Raw genomic sequence first — 20,829 nt, 5'->3', positions numbered from 1 at the left:
AGGCCTGGCAACAGCAGAGGAACCCCCATATCCCTCAGCTCTGCTGTGGTCTGTATTTATGGGATGAACAGCTCTAATGAGCTCCGTCAGCTTCCCACACACCTGAGAATAGATGCGGACATGCATGCAGACCAAGTCCACACAAAATGTACTTGGACATAATGAAAAATTTATCTGAAGCCTTGAATTGGTTTCTACAGGTTTTGGAATGATTACTGTATAACAGCTGTTTACTGTAAGGGCTTTTATTGAAGCTTGCCATGAAGTCAGATGACTCATCCAACCTAATATAAGCACATTCATTGACACTCGTCCAGACGTGGCGATTTGCATGATCTCTATACTGTCCAGTTATTTGCTTAGTGATGTGTGATAAGCCTGTAGAGTGAAGTGTTATTGCCAGCGTGCTACATAAATTGTTATCTAAACTTTACAGCTTATTATCTCTCTATTTCTTTCCCTGCTTTGTACACGTCACACATTGCCATAAAGTAAATGTGTGTACCTCATGCCCTCCACTGTCACCTGAAGTGATCTTATAACTTAAGATGTAATTTTAGATTTAATATTACCTGAGTTATGGTATCGTAACCGTGAGAAATATTTCAGCCTTTATAGTGCACTTAAATATGTGTGAAATTTGAGGTTTCTGTTAGAACAGGAAATGGGTTTGTTCACATAGGAAGGGTATCAGCAACAATAATCAAACTGTCGCATCCTTTATCATTCTAATAATCCATCTATATACTACCATTCAAAAAGCTTTGTTTTTGGAAGAAATTAATACTTTTATTCAGCAACAATGCATTGAATTGATCAGGAGTGAGAGTAAAGACTTCTATAAAGCCACATGTGTTCTTTTAGAACTTTCTAATCATTAAGGAATCCTTTTTAACATTGATAATAATAATAAATGTTTCTTGAGCAGCAAATGAGCATATATCTGAAGACTGGAGTAATGGCTGCTGAAAGTTTAGCTTTGCCATTAAAGGAATAAATTACACTTTATTCAAATAGAATAACAATATTTCACAATATTGCTGTTTTGCATTATTTAGTCTTTCAAAAACATAAAAAAAAAAATTATTGAATCCAAACTTTTAAATGATAGTGAATGATTTTTAACAAGTGTGTGTTGCTATTTTATTTAAAATTGAGAAAATACTTTGGAATTTTTTAAAATTTTTATTTTAAATAAATATGGCTGTCAGCAACATATTATACATTGTAAAGTGCATAGTATTATCAACTGATACCATCACTGAAAGCAAAATGCCTGAAAATTTTGCCAGGGTGACAGATGAATCCGAGGCATGCGTTTTGTCTGGCAGGGTATTTCACATTGGGCGTAGTTTTCAGATTATGACGCATGTCGCTCTGTCTCTATAAAGCCTAAACGAAAACTCAAAACTTCACAAAACCTGGTGAGCAAAAGCAACAGGTGATTCTAAACATGCATGCAAAGTTTTAGGGAGATCGGACCACAGCTGGCACTATAACAGTCGTAAACATCATATTTCTATGGTAAATTTCCCGTCTGCCAAAAATGCTTTACAAAATCATTGATTTAGGTTGTTACAGGCTTGCTAAATAATATGTAATGTCTTTTTTTTTTTTATATGTGCTTAAATGCCTTAAAGCGCTTGAACCCTGGTAATCGCTGCTTTTGTTTTGTTTTGCAGGGACAGAACAAATTTACACCCAAATCACCCTAAGGTCACATAAAATTACATAAAAATCATATAGGAGTCTTGTTTTACAATCCATGAGTGACTCTAGCATCACTCTCTTTTGAAGCCTCTAGCTGTTTGTACAGTGTGTTGAAGTGTGTGTTCTGTGTAATTGGATACACTCGTCTAGTATGAGACGTGTATGTGGGTCTGTCTGGGTGTTATTCCAGTACACTCCTTCATTAAACACAAGCGCACATACTCTTTTTCTCTGCCTCACAGCCAGTCCAGTTTCCCTTTAGCTGTGTATTTGAGTGTTTTGTCCCACACGTCTGAACTGTCAGATGCTGTTTCGAGGTGGCTGGGTCACATAGCACACAAAGCAGCGGTCGGGCGGTGAAGGGAAAGCACGGTCTCTGCTCCGCCCCTCGTCTGTATTATTCAATAGGATTAGGACTTCACGCTGTGTATTTGCTGATAAGACCAACTGTAGTACTACTGAGCGTAAAAGGATTTGCTCAAAGTGTGACTGTCAAAGAAGGCTTGCTGTTGTTTTTCCTTCTAAAGCTTTTTGTATAATAGCCTAAGTGCTGTCATGTTGGCCGTTTTTCCATCTGATTTTATCACGGTTGAGGTTGTCAATTATTTTTATTCATAAAAAGATCAAGTCAGAGCTGTGTAGCTCACATGGTTTATATACAGCTGGAGTTAAAAGTTTACATACACCTTGCAGAATCTGCAAAATGCATGTTATTTTTTATTTAGTACTGGCATGAATAAGATATTTCACATAAAAGACATTTACATATAGTCCACAAGAAAAAAATAATAGTTAAATTTATAAAAATTACCCTGTTCAAAAGTTTACATACACTTGACTTTTAATACTGTGTTGTTACCTGAATGATCCGCAGCTGTTTTTTTTTTTTTAGTGATAGTTGTTCATGAGTCCCTTGTTTGTCCTGAACGGTTAAACTGCCCGCTGTTCTTCAGAAAAATCCTTTAGGTCACACAAATTCTTTGGTTTTTCAGCATTTTTGTGTATTTGAACCCTTTCCAACAATGACTGTATGATTTTGAGATTCATCTTTTCACACTGAGGACAACTGAGTCATATGCAACTATTACAGAAGGTTAAGACTGATGCTCTGAAAAAAAAAAAAGCGATGCATTCAGAGCCAGGGGGTAAAAACTTTTGAAAAGAATGGAGATATGCACATTTTACTTATTTTGCCTACATATCTTTTTTTTTTTTTTCATGTAGTACTGCCCTTCAGAAGCTACGAAAGATACTTGCATGTTTCCCAGAAGACAAAATAATAAAATTTACCCATATCTTCAAATTAAAAACAATTTCACCCCCAGCTCTTAATGTAATGTGTTTCCTTCTGAAGCATCAGTGAGCGTTTAAAACTTTTTGAAACTAATTTTTGAAAAGGGTAATTTTTGTGAATTCATCTATTATTTTCTTATGTGGACTATATGTAAATGTCTTTTATGTGAAATATCTTATTCAGGTCAGTACTGAATAAAAAATAACATGCATTTTGTATGATCCCTTTCATTTTGCAATTCTGCAAGGTGTATGTAAACTTTCGAACTGTAGGTTTAATTCTTACTTGCAACATGTCCTGGTCTGTGGTAGTATATTAAAGTCAAAAATCTTAATCTATCCACTCTCTCTCTCCTTCGGCTTGCTCCCTTTATCAGGGTCGCCACAGTGGAGTGATCCGCACAGCCGATTTGGCACAGGTTTTTTATGCCGGATGCACTAAATCTATCCACTAAAAAGCCCAAATCTACACAAAAATGAATAATGTAATTATTTAATAAATAATTTGACCTAAAACCTGAAATGCATAATATTTTAAGATACTTAGTATTCTTATTATTAAATCTGAGGCCGTCAGTGATTTTTTGCATATTGAGAAGTTAATATTTTTGTGGAAACTAGAGTTATTGTGAGTAGATTGTTTAATAAAACAGTATTCATTTTAAATAAAAAATCTTTTGTAAGGAAATAAAAGTCTTTACTGTCACTTTTGATCAATTTAATGCATCCTTGTTGAATAAATGGATTTATTCAGCAAAACAAAAACAAAGGCTGACCCCAAATTTTTGTATCATACTGACATGTCATGTGTGCTTGTAGTATGTGTTTTGGTCTGTGTATATTCAGTAACTCATTGATTTTGTTTTTTGATAGGATGAGGAGGACTCATTTGTCATGAAGGCTATTATCCACGCAATCAACGATGACAATGTTCCTGGTCTAAAACACCTGCTTGGATCTCTGACCAGCTATGATATTAATCAACCTAACAAGGTGAGAGAGACAAAGTGAGACTTATATAGGTGATACAGAAATGACAAAAAAACAGAGAGTGACAGTCATGCTTATGGTCTCTTCTGTCCAAGTGATCGGTAGCCAACCTGAGCTCGATTGAGCTGATAAGGGTATCAGTGTCACCGTACGCCCATGACGTCTGAGTTTACATTGTCGTTTTCAGCACTGACACTCAGATGTGCAGCCAGTGACTGAGAAACAGTCAGTGGACCATAACTCATCCCACTTGTTTGACGCTGTGCTTTGCATAGTCACCGTCACAATGGGAATTTTGAATAGAATGAAAGAGACTTGGGGGTTAATTGCCATTATTATGCTAATCATTCCTGATATTTGCAAGGGAACACTGTAAAAAGTCCTAATCAGTATTTTTGTCTAGTAAAACATCTTTATAACGAGATAAATTTGAAAAACATTTTAATTAAAGATTTTTATTAATAAACATTATAACTTTTTTTTAAATTAACAACATGTGTTTTCTGCGAGAAGTCTTTTTTCGGTGAGTGTGTACGTATATGTTGAAATGTTGTGTGTGTGTGTGTACAGCACGTGTGCGACACAGGAAAAGTGTTTGTTTAGAATGAAGGAATGAGGCTGATGTTGATGAAACCGTAATCTGCTCACTGATGTGAAGAAGCAAGCGTGCTTTTAACTGTATTGCTCAGCTGTCCAGAACTATCTGTGTTTGTGTATGCACAGTGAGAACTATTCCCGTGACGGTCATGCATTTATTCATTCAGAGGAGTTTATCACTATTCTTGAGAAACAGTTCCAGTCTTGGGCCTGCAAAAAATTTTTACCAATCGCTGTGATTGCTCTTCGCCAATTAAAGCTGCTGTGCGAACAATGAAAAATGAATCAGGCTAATTTGAATTGGCATGTTCATACTGACTCAGAATTATAGGCTTAATTAAATCTGCTTTTGAATGCAATGAGGAGCTATTAGCGCCTTGTTATATTCAGTAAAGTGATTCCTGTTTGTGTGTGTTTCTGTTTGTTTGTGTGTGTGTTCATACTTCAGCACGGAACCCCTCCGCTCCTGATTGCCGCGGGATGTGGAAACGTTCAGATCATTGATGTGCTAATGAAAAAAGGAGCGGAGATTCAAGCCTTTGATAAGGTGTTGTACTTCATTTTTTCAGACAATTACTGTACAAGAAATTAAAAAATTTACACCACCATTTAAAAGTTTATGTTTGGTATGACTTTTTTTTTTAATGTCTTATGCACACCAAGACTAAATTGGTTTGGTAAAAAAATCAATCAATTAATTAATATAACAATTTAAATATTGATATAGTATATAATATATTAATCTAATATACAGTTGAGGTCAAAAGTTTACATCCCCATTTCAGAATCATTAAAAATCTTAATTATTTTACCAAAATAAGAGGGATTATACAAAATGCATGTTATTGCTTATTTAGTACTGACCTCAATAAGATATTTCACATAAAAGATGTTTACATATAGTTCACAAGAGAAAATAATAGTTGAATTTGTAAAAATGGTTCAAATGTTTAAATCCCCTTGATTCTTAATACTGTGTTTTTAACACCTTGCTTGTCCTGAACAGTTAAACTGCTTTCAGGTCTCACAAATTCTTTGGTTTTCCAGCATTTTTGTGCATTTGAACCCTTGCCAACAATTACTGTACGATTTTAAGATCCATCTTTTCACACTGAGGACAACTGAGGGACTCATGCAACTATTACAGAAGGTTCAAACACTCACTGAGGTTCCAGAAGGAAAAATTATGCATTAAGAGCCAAGGGTGAAAACTTTTAAACAAAACGAAGATGTGTACATTTTTGTTATTTTACCTAAATATCGTATTTTTTCATTTGGTACTGCCCTTCAGAGGCTACAGAAGATACTTACATGTTTCCCAGAAGACAAAATAATTTTAATTTACCCTGATCTTCAGATTCAAAAAGTTTTTACCACCTGGTTTAATGCATGGTTTTTCCTTCTGAAGTATCAGTGAGTGTTTGAACCTTCTGTAATAGTTGCATATGAGTCCCTCAGTTGTCCTCAGTGTGAAAAGATGGATCTCAAAATCATACAGTCATTGTTGGAAAAGGGTTCAAATACACAAAAATGCTGAAAAACCAAAGAATTTGTGGGACCTGAAGGATTTTTTCTGAAGAACAGCGAGCAGCTAGACTGTTCAGAACAAACAAGAGACTCATGAACAACTATCACTAAACAAACACAGCTGTAAATCATTCAGGTAAACTTTTGAACTAGGTCATTTTTGTAAATTCAACTATTGTTTTCTCTTGTGGACTATATGTAAACGTCTTTTATGTGAAATATCTTATTCAGGTCAGAACTAAATAAACAATAACATGCATTTTGTACGATCCCCCTTGTTTTAGTAAAATAATCATTTTTTAATGATTCTGAAAAGGGGCATGTAAACTTTTGACCTTAACGGTAATAAATACTACAATTTACTATTTTCTATTTTAATATGTAAATTGTAGTTTATTCCTAGTACGGCAAAGCTGTTTTTTTACCAGCAGTTACTCAAAGGGATACTTCACCCAAAAAATGAATATTACTCCATGACTCGCCCTCAAGCAATCCTTGTGTCACGCATTCTTCATAAATTATTCTAGTATGCTAATTTTGATCAGCAGACTTTTGATTAATTGAATGTGTCTTTTCAGAATAAAAGTATTAATTTCATTCAGATCATTTGTACCAACCCCAAACTTATGAACGGTAGTAGACACATCAGACAAAATGAATAGAGGAATACACTGAATACATGCTTCACCAGTAGTTTTAACAGAGTTTAAATGGTAAATTAGGACATGATAGACACCAAAACGGCTGAAAATACGTACAGCTCAACACAACATGCCATTCTTTTCCACAGACTGGAGCCAACGCTATCTACTACGCCGCCCGACATGGTCATGTGGGGACCTTGAGATTCTTGCATGAAAAGAAGTGCCCTCTGGACATCCAAGATAAGGTGCCTCCATCTCTCTCTCTCTCACACACACACACACACACAACAATCACAACCCCAGGGAGAGGACAGATTCCATTTTTCAAAGGCTTTCCCCATCCGGCACCTTTTCTCCAGAAAACCTTTCCTACTGAGTTCACACGCCTCTCTACTTCCCATTGGTAATTTGCAGTTGCTATGGTTACTCGCTGGCCTGAGGTTTGCCGTTGTATGAAATAATTGTTGACTGTTTGTTGACTGCCTCACTAGTCAGTGAAGTGCGCTCAGTCAAGCGAATTCACGGGGGTAAAGTGTTGTCGAGTTTGTGGGGAGTGCCATACAGAATCACACTTGGAGTGTCCGCAGCTTCATTACGGGTGTAAATTGAGTCCTTCAAACGTCCGCCTCAGCCTGAACTGTTTCTAGGAGGAGCACTGCGCTCAAGTCCAGCGCAAAGCTGATTTGGGAATGGTTTTGGCAGTTCTCAGCAAACAAGGATCTCTCCCTTGAAGTAACCACATTCTGTTTATGCAGGCTTTCCGGTTTCTATAACCCTTCTTTGGCAGCAGGGAAATCCTTCTTAGCTGTTTCTTACAGCCTAGTTCAGCAGTTTTGATTGTTTCCCTGATGTACACATACACATGGTCATCGCATTTTTTTTGTTCAGATCATCAAAGTGTAATCACATTAATAAAATGCTTGCTCATCACTGAATTATGGCCAGACGTCAGCATGTAATTCATAATGTGAGTAATGTTTGACATTCTGTTCTAGTCTGGAGAAACAGCTCTGCATGTGGCAGCTCGCTATGGTAACGTGGATGTAGTCCAGTACCTTTGCAGCATCCATGCCAACCCCGACCTAGTGGACCGGGTATGTATCATACACACACACTGATTTACACCACACTGACAAGTCCAAGCCATTGTGGACTAATACGACACTTGGCGGTGTGAATGTAGCATCGCACAAAAGCAAAAGTTCAGTTGCTATCGTACAAATTCAATATTAACAGGCATTTGATTTAATAAATGACTGATTAACGGGTAGTTACTGAGATAAAAAGAGTAGTGTTGGGTTGGTCATGTGATCTCAGTTTTTTCATCAGTCATGATGTCTGCCCCCATGAGGCAACCTGCTCTGTGTAAATAAAGCCACTTTTATTAGCCTTCTGATATGACTCTTCATCTCATGTTTTATCTATTTTTTAATGATGAAGAAATAAAGTGTGTCTTCTTTGTAAGTATTACTTCATTATTGAAGTATATTGAATATATTGAAAGTAGTTCAATATACACTATGGTTCAAAAGTTTAAAGTCAGTAAGATTATTTTTAGCAAGGATGCATTAAATTCAAAAGTGACAGTAAAGACATTAATTTTAATTGATTTAATTAAAACTTTCTATTCATCAAAAAAATGTATCATCATTTCCTCAAATGTATTAAAGTCTGTGTAAAAAAAATATTAAATAAGGGCTGTCAAACGATTAGTCGCGATTAATCGCATGCAGAATAAAAGTCTTATATATAATGTTAATTCTATAAAAATGATAAATACATATACTTGTAAATATTTTTTTAATATATGCATGAATGTGTTTGTATTTATACATAATAATTACACACAGTACACACATATGAGTGTAAGGGTTTTTTTTATGAATCTTTGCAATCGCCTTTCCTAAAAATGTGCTAGTTAGCAAGTTTAGCGGGTAAACATGACTAAATGTGGCTAAAGTAAACAGGCCCGTCACTCCAAAGAGAGAAGAGAGGGGTGGAGCGAGCAGAGCTCATTTGCATTTAAAGGAGCAATCCCCTTAGAATGGGATGATTTTTGCAGAGCTCATTTTGACAAGGTAAAAGGGTGTTGTTTTACTATTGAGAACTATTGAGAATTTTTAACCAAAGTTCCTTTTTAACCTTTTCATTAAGACCCTAAAGAATCATATCAACTTGTGGAAAATGGGTATCCGATGACCCCTTTAAGTGAAAAAAGTCAGTGAATTGACTTACCTGAACTTTACAGGGGACTCAACCCTCTTTTTATTTGTGGTATACTGTCTCAGTCTTAATTGCATTCACACTGGTGTTTTAGGAAGCTAAACAAATTAGAATATAATAGTAATAATAACAATGACAGTAATAGCCATATATTGTAAAAGGCCATATATTGTAAAAATCTTTTTGTCTTGTATGTAGTTTTTGCTTTAAATTACAGCAGGGAAATTACAATACTACTTTCCTAATTTCTACACTTGAAGAGATTGAATTTGGACTTCAGTAACATTGCCCATTTAAACTGCTAGCTGTCAGCAACTTTTAAGCTTTTATTTTGACAGAAACAGCAGTGGAGCTTTTATTTTGAAGGAAAACTCCAGCTTCAGTGAAAAAAGGCTTAGAAAAACACTTCTCACTACAAATCTACTGAAATGCTGTAATCGTCTTCCACGAAAACAAAGCATAACCGATGACCACTGCATTCCCAAACGCGCACTAAACTCACAGCACGTGCAATAAACGAGTTCACTGCGTTCATTCACTGTGAACTGAGCCGTTCTAAGGCGTGGAAAATACCGGATCCTGAGGCGATCGCCTCAACAGTGTGTGCGCTTCACTTTGATACGCACAGCCAAAACAGAGTTGATGAAGGGATTAGGCCGTATTACGTTTTCAGTTTTCAATTGATTGACAGATACTTTTTCAAACTATAATAGTCCAAAACACATAAAGACCTTTTGTGTTAGAATAAGAGGTTTAAATATATTTTAAAAACTACACTTTTTGCCCGGAAGGCCTGTCGTTTCATATCATCATTTGACCGCGATAATACTGAGACTAGTTTTGCTATCGCGATACCACGATATTGATAATATTGTTACATCCCTAGTCAAAGGAATAACAATAATATAAAATTGTTGTTGTTGTTATTATTATATTCTAATTTGTTTAGGCTCTAAAACACCAGTGTGAATGTAACTTAGACTGAGACAATATAAGACAACTAAAAATAGCATTGAGTCCCCTTGAAAGTTCAGGTACAAGTTGATTCACTGACTTTTTTTCTGACTAAAATTTTGTTAGAAACAAGGGTTGGAGTTTTTAATTTTGAACTGTCAATGTGCATCAGATAGGATAAATAATTTAAATAAATGCAGCATAAGAGACTTCTTTCAAAAAGATTTTAAAAACCTGAGCAACGTCAGACTTTGAATGGTAGTGTATTTATATTAATAATGTCCAACTTGAAAGAAGAAAATATTCTTTTTAAAAGAAATTGCCTAATCCCTGACGTCTTTGATGAGAGTGGGAAATGTAAATGTAGTAAATGGTTTCGCAAGTGCTGACGTGACACGAGTGCTGAGAACTAATCATGTCCGTGCCTCACTTTATTTGTTCAGCGCTATGTGCTCACCACAGTAATGTTCATAGCCAGGTAGTATCCTGTGCTTTTAGAAATATTGCTTGCTCAGACACCCATCGACTAACAAGCAAAAGTGTCCTAGTTGATAGATTTCAGGAAGGAATTACTTAAATGAATGAGCCTGAAGCACCACTTCAGAAAAGTGCAATAAAGAAAATCATTTTAGGATTGCTTGTGGGAGTTAAATTATTAGAACAACGATAAATATTGTGCACAACCAAATTATTATTTAATAGTACTGCAGATTTATTTTATAGTGGTTGCGTTTATTACAATATCCTGCTCTGTTAAAAGAAAAGCAATATTCACATGCCATCCCAGGAGGCAGACACAGCCACGAATTGTATGTTTAAAATTGTTACATTCATTGGAGGTGTCAGGGTCAAGGGCTAATTAAGACCAATTCGTCACGTGAAACGGGCTTGACACAGACTAATGTTGTTTTGTTAGCTGCATGTGTTCAAGGTTATTCATAAGCTCTTGGTCTGAATGCCAAAGACTGTTTTCATGCCTCCACAGGAGCAGGAGACACCTCTCCACTGTGCAGCATGGCACGGTTACTCCGCGGTAGCCAGAGTCCTGTGCGAGGCTGGCTGCGATGTCAACGCCCGGAACCGCGAGGGCGAGAGCCCGTTACTCACCGCTTCCGCCCGCGGCTTCAAGGACATCGTGGAGTGTCTGCTAGAGCATGGGGCGGACTTGGACTCTGCTGATAAGGTGAACACAAGACACTTAGAAAATATTAACCAACAGCTGCAGTGGCAGAGTGTTGTATTGTTCTTTAAAGGTGAACTGTGTCTTTTTTAATATTAAAACACTTTATTCTGTCTCCTTTCATGCATGTTGTTGTTCAGATGTTCAGAATAAGCTGGTTAAAATAATTGCTGATTATTCTTATCATGGTGTTTGCATGTATATATTTTAGGATGGTCACATCGCTCTGCATCTGGCAGTGAGGAGATGTCAGATTGAAGTGGTGAAGTGTCTGCTCAGCCATCACTGCTATGTGGACCACCAGGATCGCCACGGCAACACACCCCTTCACATCGCCTGCAAGGACGGCAACATGCCTGTGGTCATGCAACTCTGTGCTGCTAAAGCCAATCTGGATATTCCTAACAAAGTTAGTTTCAAACCAGGATTGATATAACCTTGCTGTGTAATATGCTTTTGTTTGACTCCTAAATCCATTCACTACCAGTCAAAAGTTTTTGAACAGTAAAATTTTTAATTGAATGAATAGAAAGTTCAGAAGAACAGCATTTATTTGAAATCTAAATCTTTTGCAACATTATGAATGTGTTCATCATCACTTTGATCAATTTAAAGCATCCTTGCTAAATGAAAGTATTAATATAGAAGTTAAAAATATATAATATACTGACTTCAAGCTTTTGAGTGGTATAGTGTATAATGTTACAAAAGCAGAACTTTGGATCTTTCTTTGAATCCTGAAAAAAATTTACTCAACTGTTTTAAGTATTGATAATAATAAAAAAAATTCTTGAACAGCAAATAAGTATATTAGAATGATTTCTGAAGGATCATGTGAAAGTGAAGACTGGAGTAATTGTTCTGAAAATTTAGCTTTGATCACAGGAATAAATTACATTTTAAAATAAATTTAAAATAGAACACAGTTATTTTAAATATTAAAAATATTTCACAATATTAATTCTTTTGCTGTATTTTGGATCATATAGATGCAGGCTTGGTGAGCAGAAGAAACTTCTTTTTAAAAAAAATTAAAATCTTACTGTTCAAACATTTTTGATTGGTAGTGTATGTTTTCATCCATATTTATGTATTATTAATTTTTTATTAATATTTTGTATTAGCTTAGTTTTCATTTTTATTTTAGTTTAATTTTTAGTAAGTCCATTATATGCTTTTGTAATTTTTATTATGGTTTTGTTTTAAATATTGGTACTTAGGTTTATTGTTATGTCTATTTATATTTCAGTTTTATTTTTTATTTATTTATAGTCAGTAATTTTAGTGCTTTAGCTTGAACTTATTTCAGTTAGTTGTAGAGATGCACCGATCGATCAGCCAGGAATTAGCCGGTTTTCCACATGATCGGCCCGGACCGGTGACCGGCCGGTCAGTCTGCCGATTCCGAACCGATCTGTTTTGACATCACACTTACGGCGACTGATGATGTATTTATGTTGTGACATTTTTTATTTGTATGTTTAAAAATATTTAAAAGATTTTTATAAAATTGTTTATGCATTTGAAATTTTGCAGTGTAAATGCATTTATAGAGAATATCTGTAATTTAGTCTAGATTGGGGAAATTGTAATGTTTAAGATTTTTTTGTTAAATTATGTAAAAAATAAAGAGAAAATCGGCAGGTCACACTTACAAAAAAATTGTAAATCAGAATCGGCCAAGAAAATTGCAATCGGTGCATCTCTAGTTAGCTGCCAATCCACTCACTCCTTTTTTTTAATCCCAAAAAACCTAAACAGTCTCAGTTATCAAGCCGTTTTGATTTTCTGAGCAGTATGATGTCATATTACTCAGGCCTCATCAGAAAACACTGATGGGCAGCATATTAGCATATAAGCATATTTCCTCCCTCAGCTAGTTGTACGCTGTCCGCCATTTTCTCCACACTCGAGCAGCTGTAGCAACAACGTCTCGTAAGCAAAGCAGATGTTTTGTAGTTGGATGTAAAAGTAAACATAAGAGTCTTGACATAAGAGTGAACATGAGAGTGAATTAGTTTTGTTTTTGATGATAACGTACCACAAAATACACAAAAACAGAAAAGAAGGGTGGAGTGAGCAGTAGCTCATTATTATTTAAAGAGACATGCACCAAAATTGTTCGCTGTGAACAGAGCTGTTTTTGACAAGGTAAAAAGGTGGTGTTTTGCATGACCATTGATGAATTTTTAACTAATGTATGTTGCAGACATTTCATGAAGACCCTAACAAATCATACCAAGTTGTGGAAAATGGGCATCCAATGTCCTTGTAACAACCCTGATTTTATCCTATAGACCAGTTTTTACCTTTGTCATATTCAAGTAATAATAATTGCACTTTTTCTTGTCAGTCTTGAATCATCATCCACTCCTTTTTCAGTCCCCTCAATTGACCCCATTTACTTGGTTGTAATTTTCTTACAATTTTCACATACCAATTATACATGGTTGTTACTTCTGTGTGATTTTTTTAAATGGCACTTCCATTACAGCTGGAAGATGGTTTGTGTTTCTTCCAACTGAGGGCTTTACAGGTCAAGAGGAACTGAGTTATATTAATATGAAATTGAATAATCAGCATTTTGAATCACTTGATACACTTGAATAATTTTCTGACAAAAGCAATTTTTCACCTTTTGTTTTCTAGCTACCATTTGCAATGAATCATTCTCAGAAAGAGAGTGTTTACAGATGTTTGCTTTTTGTTTGTCTGTAGTTTGGGAGAACACCTCTTCATCTGGCAGCTAGTAACGGTGGTCTGGAAGTGGTGCGTCATCTCTGTGTTACAGGAGCCAACACTGAAGCCATTACTAACGTAAGTCCAAGATCATCAGGGTTTTAATGCGAAAATAAAACCCCATATAATTTGAAACCGTATTATACATTTTTTACATCATGATTTATATGTCACAACATGCGTCACAGCGTTTATACAACAGCTTGTTGGGACAAGTGTGTAAATACATAAGAAACATCAACAGAATGTCTTTAAAAACCCTCTTTTGTGCAAACTACGTCCTTCTGCCATGGATTTAAATCATGTTTGTCATTTTAACAGCTGAGCCCAAGCTTCCATTCTTAATTCGAAAACGTCACTTTGGAAGTTGGTTGACGCCCTGGAGCTGACATCTCCGAAAACATTAAAGCAAATTTTCAAATGAATGTAGTATTTATTAACAAACCACATAACATAAGTCTAAACAAGTACATTCCTGCCTAAAAACTCTTAAAACTGTATTCCGTGACACAAAAACGGTATTATTTAAAAAATTATGGTGGATTTGGGCATCCACCATGACTCGCTGTGAGATCGCAAACGCAGTGACAAAACAGGCGAAACAGTTCTGTTATCACTAGAATATTGCACTCCTTTCAGCCAATCAGATTTGAGGACCAGAAAGATCTGTTGTGTTTATGTGCACATACAGTACAATTTAAAACGGGCTCAGTAATTTTTAATTTTTTTTTGGAAAGAAACAGTTTATGTCATATATATTTATAGAATAGTAACATATTTTCCACATGCTCTCTAAAACGTTTTGTTGTTCAATTTGGCTTTTGTCTTCTTTTTAGATATTGAGGTGTAACTGTAATGAGCCCGTGTCCTGCCCTCTTTGCACATTAATCAAATTGCACTCTCTTTACCTCTTTAAATAAGTGTCCATTTATCATTCAGGACAGCCTAGATTACCTTTCTGTCCTTAATCCTTAATCTTTCAGTCAGCTGTGTCTTAACTCATATAGTGCCTCTCCCACACAATGTGTATTGGTTTCTGTAGGTTTGCGTGTTATTATATGATTGTTTGGGTGTCCCTCCTTTGTATGACTGATTCTTAATATGATTCATTCTTAATGTGTGTTTGTCAGGATATATCTGCCTGATATTAGCCTAGTGCATTAAAATGTTCTTTCCACAGTGAAGCTTATTAATATGCCAGTGGAAAATCACTGTTTCACTTTCAGCACTGGTGAAGGACAGCATGCCCCAATGAACCCCCAACCGATTCATTCTAAACAATGTATGTTTTCGATCAATAACCCCAACATCCCTCCCCTCAGCTGGCCCACACACCCCTCGCTCACACCCCTTGCCTCAACACCATCTCAGAGTGCTCGTCTTCGGTGTTAATATTGTATAGTGGCTGATGCAGAATGCATGTTACAGCACACGGGAATTTTGAGAATCCATAATTCATTGCCAGAGGCGTATGGGTCGGTGGCTTAAGAAAGGAAAAATGGCTTCCACATATAGGACGCCATTGATTAATGTGGCCTTCACAATTTATATTTTGTTCTTTTTCTCACTGTTTTGTCAGGCTGTACTCTACAGTTTAAATGTTTGAGGCTGGTAAAATTATTTAATTACATCACTACATTAGTTAACTAAATGTAGTGAGCTAACAATGAAACATACTTTAGAAGCATGTATCAATCTTAATGTTAATTTTAGGGCTGTCACAATTCCTTGATTCAATTCGAGTACTCGATTTAAAAAAAATACAGAGTAACCAGCAAAATACTGGAAGTGGCACATTCCATGGACGATAATAGTGTAACTCACAAACGCTACGTTTCAATTATATATATATGCGCAATGCAGGTTTAATATATGGGCTTTAATTATTTACATACATGTAGGTTATGCTCACAGTAAATGCTCACAGTAAATGCTGCTCCACACAAACATTTACATGTGCGGAGCCTCTCAAACACTATCTCTGCATATTGTTGTGAGCATGGATTTATTATTATAACGTTCATCTAGGAACACAATGTGAACCATTCCACCTAGCAAACACATGGTAATACATTAGTATTAAATTACAGTTTCTGTAGCATTTCTGTCATAAAAAATGGCCAAATATTAAACATTAAGTGGACATTTGAATTAAATACTTTTTAGTCAATATTAAACAAGGATAAGATCGTGCATTAAAGTGTAAAAACAACCATCAGGCCATTGGCGCCCTCTGCAGGCACTTGTTATAATGCATAATGTACATGAACTGTTTATAATGCAACAAATTATTATTTCCTCGTTGCTATTATATATGTATACATGTACGTAATTTTAAAGGCTAATTGTTCGCTTATGTCTTATTTTATTATAATTATCTGATTACTTGATTACTCGATTATCAAAATAATCGGTAGTGACAGCCCTAGTTAATTTCAACATTTATTAAATGTTACAGGCAAAACTGCTTGCCACACTGCTGACGTGATCTAATTGCTAGCACACCCTGAGCACACTGAGTTAACATATTATTTATATCAGCAAGACATATCGGCATAATTTTTCATATCGGGCCGATGCCTATATTTACTTGTAAAGCCATTGTCAGCCGATTCCAATGTAAGTCCAATAATATCGTGCGTCCCTAATTGAAATCAAAGTTACTGTTATTTAATGGGCCTGAGCTAACATGAACTAACAATAAACAGTTGCATTTTATTAACAGACATTTGCAAAGATTAATAAACACTGTTGCAAATGTATTGCTCATTGTTAGTTAATGTTAGCTAATGCATTAATTAAAATTAAATTATGGAAACTTAACTATAACACTTTTTTAAAAAATAGGTCTCATATGCATACCAACGCTGCATAAAATGCAGCTATTGCTCTTATGGCATGTTATAAGCTGAATTTTCCACAGCCATTTCTCCAGTCACGTGATCTTTAAAAAATGCTGCTTAAGGAACATTTATTATCATTGTAAATGTTGAAAACAGTTGTGCTGCTTGATATTTTTGGGGAAAGTGTGATGAAGTTCAAAAGAACAGAATTGTAAAATAGAAATATTTTAGACTTTAATAGATGTCTTTACTGTCCCCCTTTAATCAATTTATTGTATTCCTGCTGAATAAAGTAATTAATTTATATAAAAAAATAAACTACTGACCTAAACATTTGAATGGTAGTGTATGTGGGTATCAGATAATGATTTTATGTTTTATGATAGATTGGGCAAAAATAAATAATTAAGTGAGGACAGAGGGACAAGAGCCATATCTAGGGACATACAGTCAAATCACCAGATATAATTTTTGATCTTTTTTACTAGTGGGTGCAGGACACTATAATTCATTTATGTAAGTGAGGATCGCAAAATAAAGTAAACTGTAAAAATGTTATACCCAAAAATTCTTCATAGAGTGGATTATCGGTAAAATTGTTAAAAATTTGGGGCCAAAAATTTGACTTGATACTTTGACCTGACCATGTTTTGTTACATACCTTTCTATCAAAGTTATCTGATATTATTAAGATTAGTTTGTTCTGACACAGCTTAACCCTTGACTTCTTGTCATATTTTATTACCATTTTCTAAACTATAGCAAATAAACTGTGATAATGTGAGAAATTTTGAAGGTGGCTGAATAAATTTAGCTTCGACTGTAGGTACTGATGGTAATGACAAGCCGTAGTCTCAATGTGTCAAACAAACACTGGATTTGATTCCCCCACGTCAGGACGCTCCATTCAGCCTTAAAATTTTCAGCCGTCTTTTGGGAGACAACCATAAATCAATAAAATGAATGCAAGCACGTCCTCATGGGGGCACGTGGTATGAGCTGGAGATGAGCAGACAGACACAAAAAGAGTCTGTGAATAAGAAAATGGGCTGTTTTGTACAGAAGAATTTGCAGTCATATCTCATAAAGTCTAATTGGCAGGAAAGCTTTGTGTTTAATCAAGCCACGTTAGATAAGAGTAATTACAGTGCAGCAAAGCTCTCCCATTACTATTCTTTTCATTGGTGCTTTAACACCTCTACTGCGTTCACCACATCCTCTCTTGCTCTCGTCTGCGTGGGGTGTGCGGGGGCTCTCTTTCAGAGGGAGGCTGGTTAATTTGTCCCCGTTGGTTTGAGGAGGAACACAGCTGTTTCTGGTTGTGTGGTTTGCTTGTGCTTGTGGCCCCAGGTGTTAGCTGTGGGTTTGTGTTGCTGTGTGTGAGATTGTGTATATGTGTATTTTGAGGTGTTAAATCATTAATGGTTTCGGTCGAGGGCTGTGGTGGGTTTTGGGTGAACAGATTTTTTTTTTTTTTTTTTAGATACCCAAGACTACCCTGAGGTTTATGTACAGAATTTTAAGGTTTTCTGATGCTGTGTTTGTATGTTTTTATAGCATTTTTACATATGACTTTCTGTGGAGCAGACTTTCTTCAGGCAGACCCTTTCTAATAGTTATTCCCTTTCACAGCTGGTGTCTTCTATTGCTGATTTCTCAATCACACATGTGCTGCCGTCACTGCCTCCTGGGACGTTCCCATGTGCGTCATTCTGGTTGTAATGAAATAAACGCAAATTTTCATTTCGTTTTTTTCCTTTTTTTACTTTCAGACAAAGACAGAAAACTTTTTTTAGTGCTTGTGAAACAAGACAGCACAGGAGGTGCATTAGTTGTGTAATTGCTTCCATTGTGTTTTATCATTTCAGTGCTACCATGTAAAATGATGGGAAATGTAGATTGGTTGGTCCTCATTAACTGACTTAAATGAGTACCATTTTCCAGGGGGGGGGTTGCTAGATATAATTGACATCTGGGGTTTAGCCCATTAGTGGCATATAATGGAAGCAAAGCTTCCAGGATTCCAATTTATTAGGATTTTTAATTTGATGACTAATACTGAGGTCTGAATAATATGTATACACCAGTGATGATTTAAGAAATTAACATTTATTATTTAGCAAGGACACATTAAATTGATTAAAAATTACAGTAAAGACATTAGCCTCTTTTCACACAGTAATACCAGTTAATTTGCCATAAAATTACCATAATGATACCATAATACAAATATGTGCTGTTCACATGGGCAATTTTACCGGTAAAGCACCATTAACACTACAGTTTCAAAATACCAGTAAAATCTGTGACATTGTTAACTGGAAATAACCTCGACTACACTGTCAAACTTTCACTTTCGTGCATCTGCTTTTGTGCCAGAGACATCATATTAGACGACTTCAAACCAAACTACACAGCGTGGAGTAAATACATAATCTGCATCAAAATGTAGGGCCCAATGATTTCCGTGATGTGGAAACGCGGACAGAATCGCGGTATCCATTCCAAAAAAGGAATTTACTTGTATAACGTGGAATTTCATGGAATTTGCCCATTTTTGGATGAATAAATCAAAAGTAGGTCAGTACATTTAAATCAAAACACGATAGTGTCTATAAATATTAAGCCACAAACATACTATTTAAAAATGAATCCTGCATGTTCTGTGTCTCTGTGTGAATGAATGGTGCACACGCACTGTTTCATTTACTATACACATATAGAAATGCATGACGCTCATGTTGTTTTCAGAAATGCATTGATTCGCTACAGGAGGCCTTTATTCATCCCCCCCCCCCCAACAGAGCCGTCTGATGCACGTTTTATTATGGATGGATACGCTTTATTGGACTTGTTTTGGACTGATGAAGAGAAACACCATTGCATTATAAAGCTTGAGGGAGCCAGAACAATTTTTAATGTAACTCTGATTGCATTCATCTGAAAGGAAGTCATATACACCTAGGATGCCTGGAGTGTGAGTAAATACTGGACTAATTTTCATTTTTGGGTGAACTAACCCATTAATTTAATGATAACAATACTTTGTTATTAAACCAGTTTTAAAGTAATATTTGCCAGAAAAAAATATTCACCAGAAATTATTTACCAGAAAAATGTAAATACACAACAGTATTTCTGTGAAACCATAATTAAGCCATCAAATTACAATCCATCCAACTATTAAAATAGAATCTAGAAAAAACTAAAACGGAAAAAAAATGAATTTGAAAATGGATTTCATAGGGCCCTAAGAATGTTATGATTGGCCCAGAGTAGACAACCTATGTCAGCACTTTCTGAACTTGTATGTGCTCATACTAGTTATCTTGTTCTGCTTTCACACAGAGCACATTACTGGTAATTTACTAGTAATGTTACATTTTCTCATACCAGTAAATTGCCACAATGAATTTACTGGAATTTTTGAAAAGGTCCTCTTCACACATGATCTTTTAACTGTAATTTACCAGTAATTTACCAGTAAAGACTGTGTGTGTGAAAGAGGCTATTGATGATGTTGCAAAAGATTTATATTTCAAATTAATGCTGTTCTTTTGAACTTTGTATTTATCAAAGAATTTTAAAGAAAACATGGTTTCCACAAAAAGTATCAAGCAGCATAACTGTTTTCCACATTGATGATAATAAGATTTTTTTTTAGCACCAACATATTAGAGTAATGGCTGCTGAAATTCAGCTGTCATCACAGGTTTAAATTACATTTTAAAATATATTAAAATAGACAATTTTAAATTGTAATGTTTGAAGAAAAAAAACACCAAGTAAAGTTGCAATTTTGGGTCAGTGGATATATAAGGAGCTAGGTTGTATTTTATTTTGTGGTGTAATTGATTTCACCTGAACTGTATGGTGCTAAATAGTCTTCTAGCAGCTGAAGAGACGTTTTCCATGGGCGGACAGACAGAAGTGAGAGGGGGTGGGTGAACAGCTGAAGTTAGCCGTTCAGGAAAATATTACCCACTATATCACAACTCTTTTTCAATAAGAGCCGCAGTCAGGCAGAACGAAATCACATGCAATCCCATGAAACTCTTGCAAATGAGTGAATAATTGAGTGTTCTGACTTGCTTTTTTGGACTGATAATTGCATTTTTTTGTGGTGTCT

The 20,829-nt window shown here is 35.5% G+C and overlaps 1 protein-coding gene across 2 annotated transcripts in view; it reads left to right on the top strand.

Moving 5' to 3' along the window:
* Positions 1–20,829, top strand: part of dapk1 (death-associated protein kinase 1) — an 89,674-nt gene that overhangs the window by 52,148 nt on the left and 16,697 nt on the right. For both annotated transcript variants that reach the window (XM_051111253.1, XM_051111254.1), the window contains exons 12-18: positions 3,877–3,996; positions 5,039–5,137; positions 6,908–7,006; positions 7,757–7,855; positions 10,924–11,121; positions 11,330–11,527; positions 13,837–13,935. In XM_051111253.1, the coding sequence (XP_050967210.1) occupies positions 3,877–3,996; positions 5,039–5,137; positions 6,908–7,006; positions 7,757–7,855; positions 10,924–11,121; positions 11,330–11,527; positions 13,837–13,935 (912 nt within the window). The remainder of the gene's footprint in view (positions 1–3,876; positions 3,997–5,038; positions 5,138–6,907; positions 7,007–7,756; positions 7,856–10,923; positions 11,122–11,329; positions 11,528–13,836; positions 13,936–20,829) is intronic.

The sequence above is a fragment of the Labeo rohita genome, chromosome 5, assembly GCF_022985175.1.
Source record: "Labeo rohita strain BAU-BD-2019 chromosome 5, IGBB_LRoh.1.0, whole genome shotgun sequence".
In the NCBI taxonomy this organism is placed as follows: Eukaryota; Metazoa; Chordata; class Actinopteri; order Cypriniformes; family Cyprinidae; genus Labeo; species Labeo rohita.
This window is presented reverse-complemented; position numbering and strand designations above follow the sequence as displayed.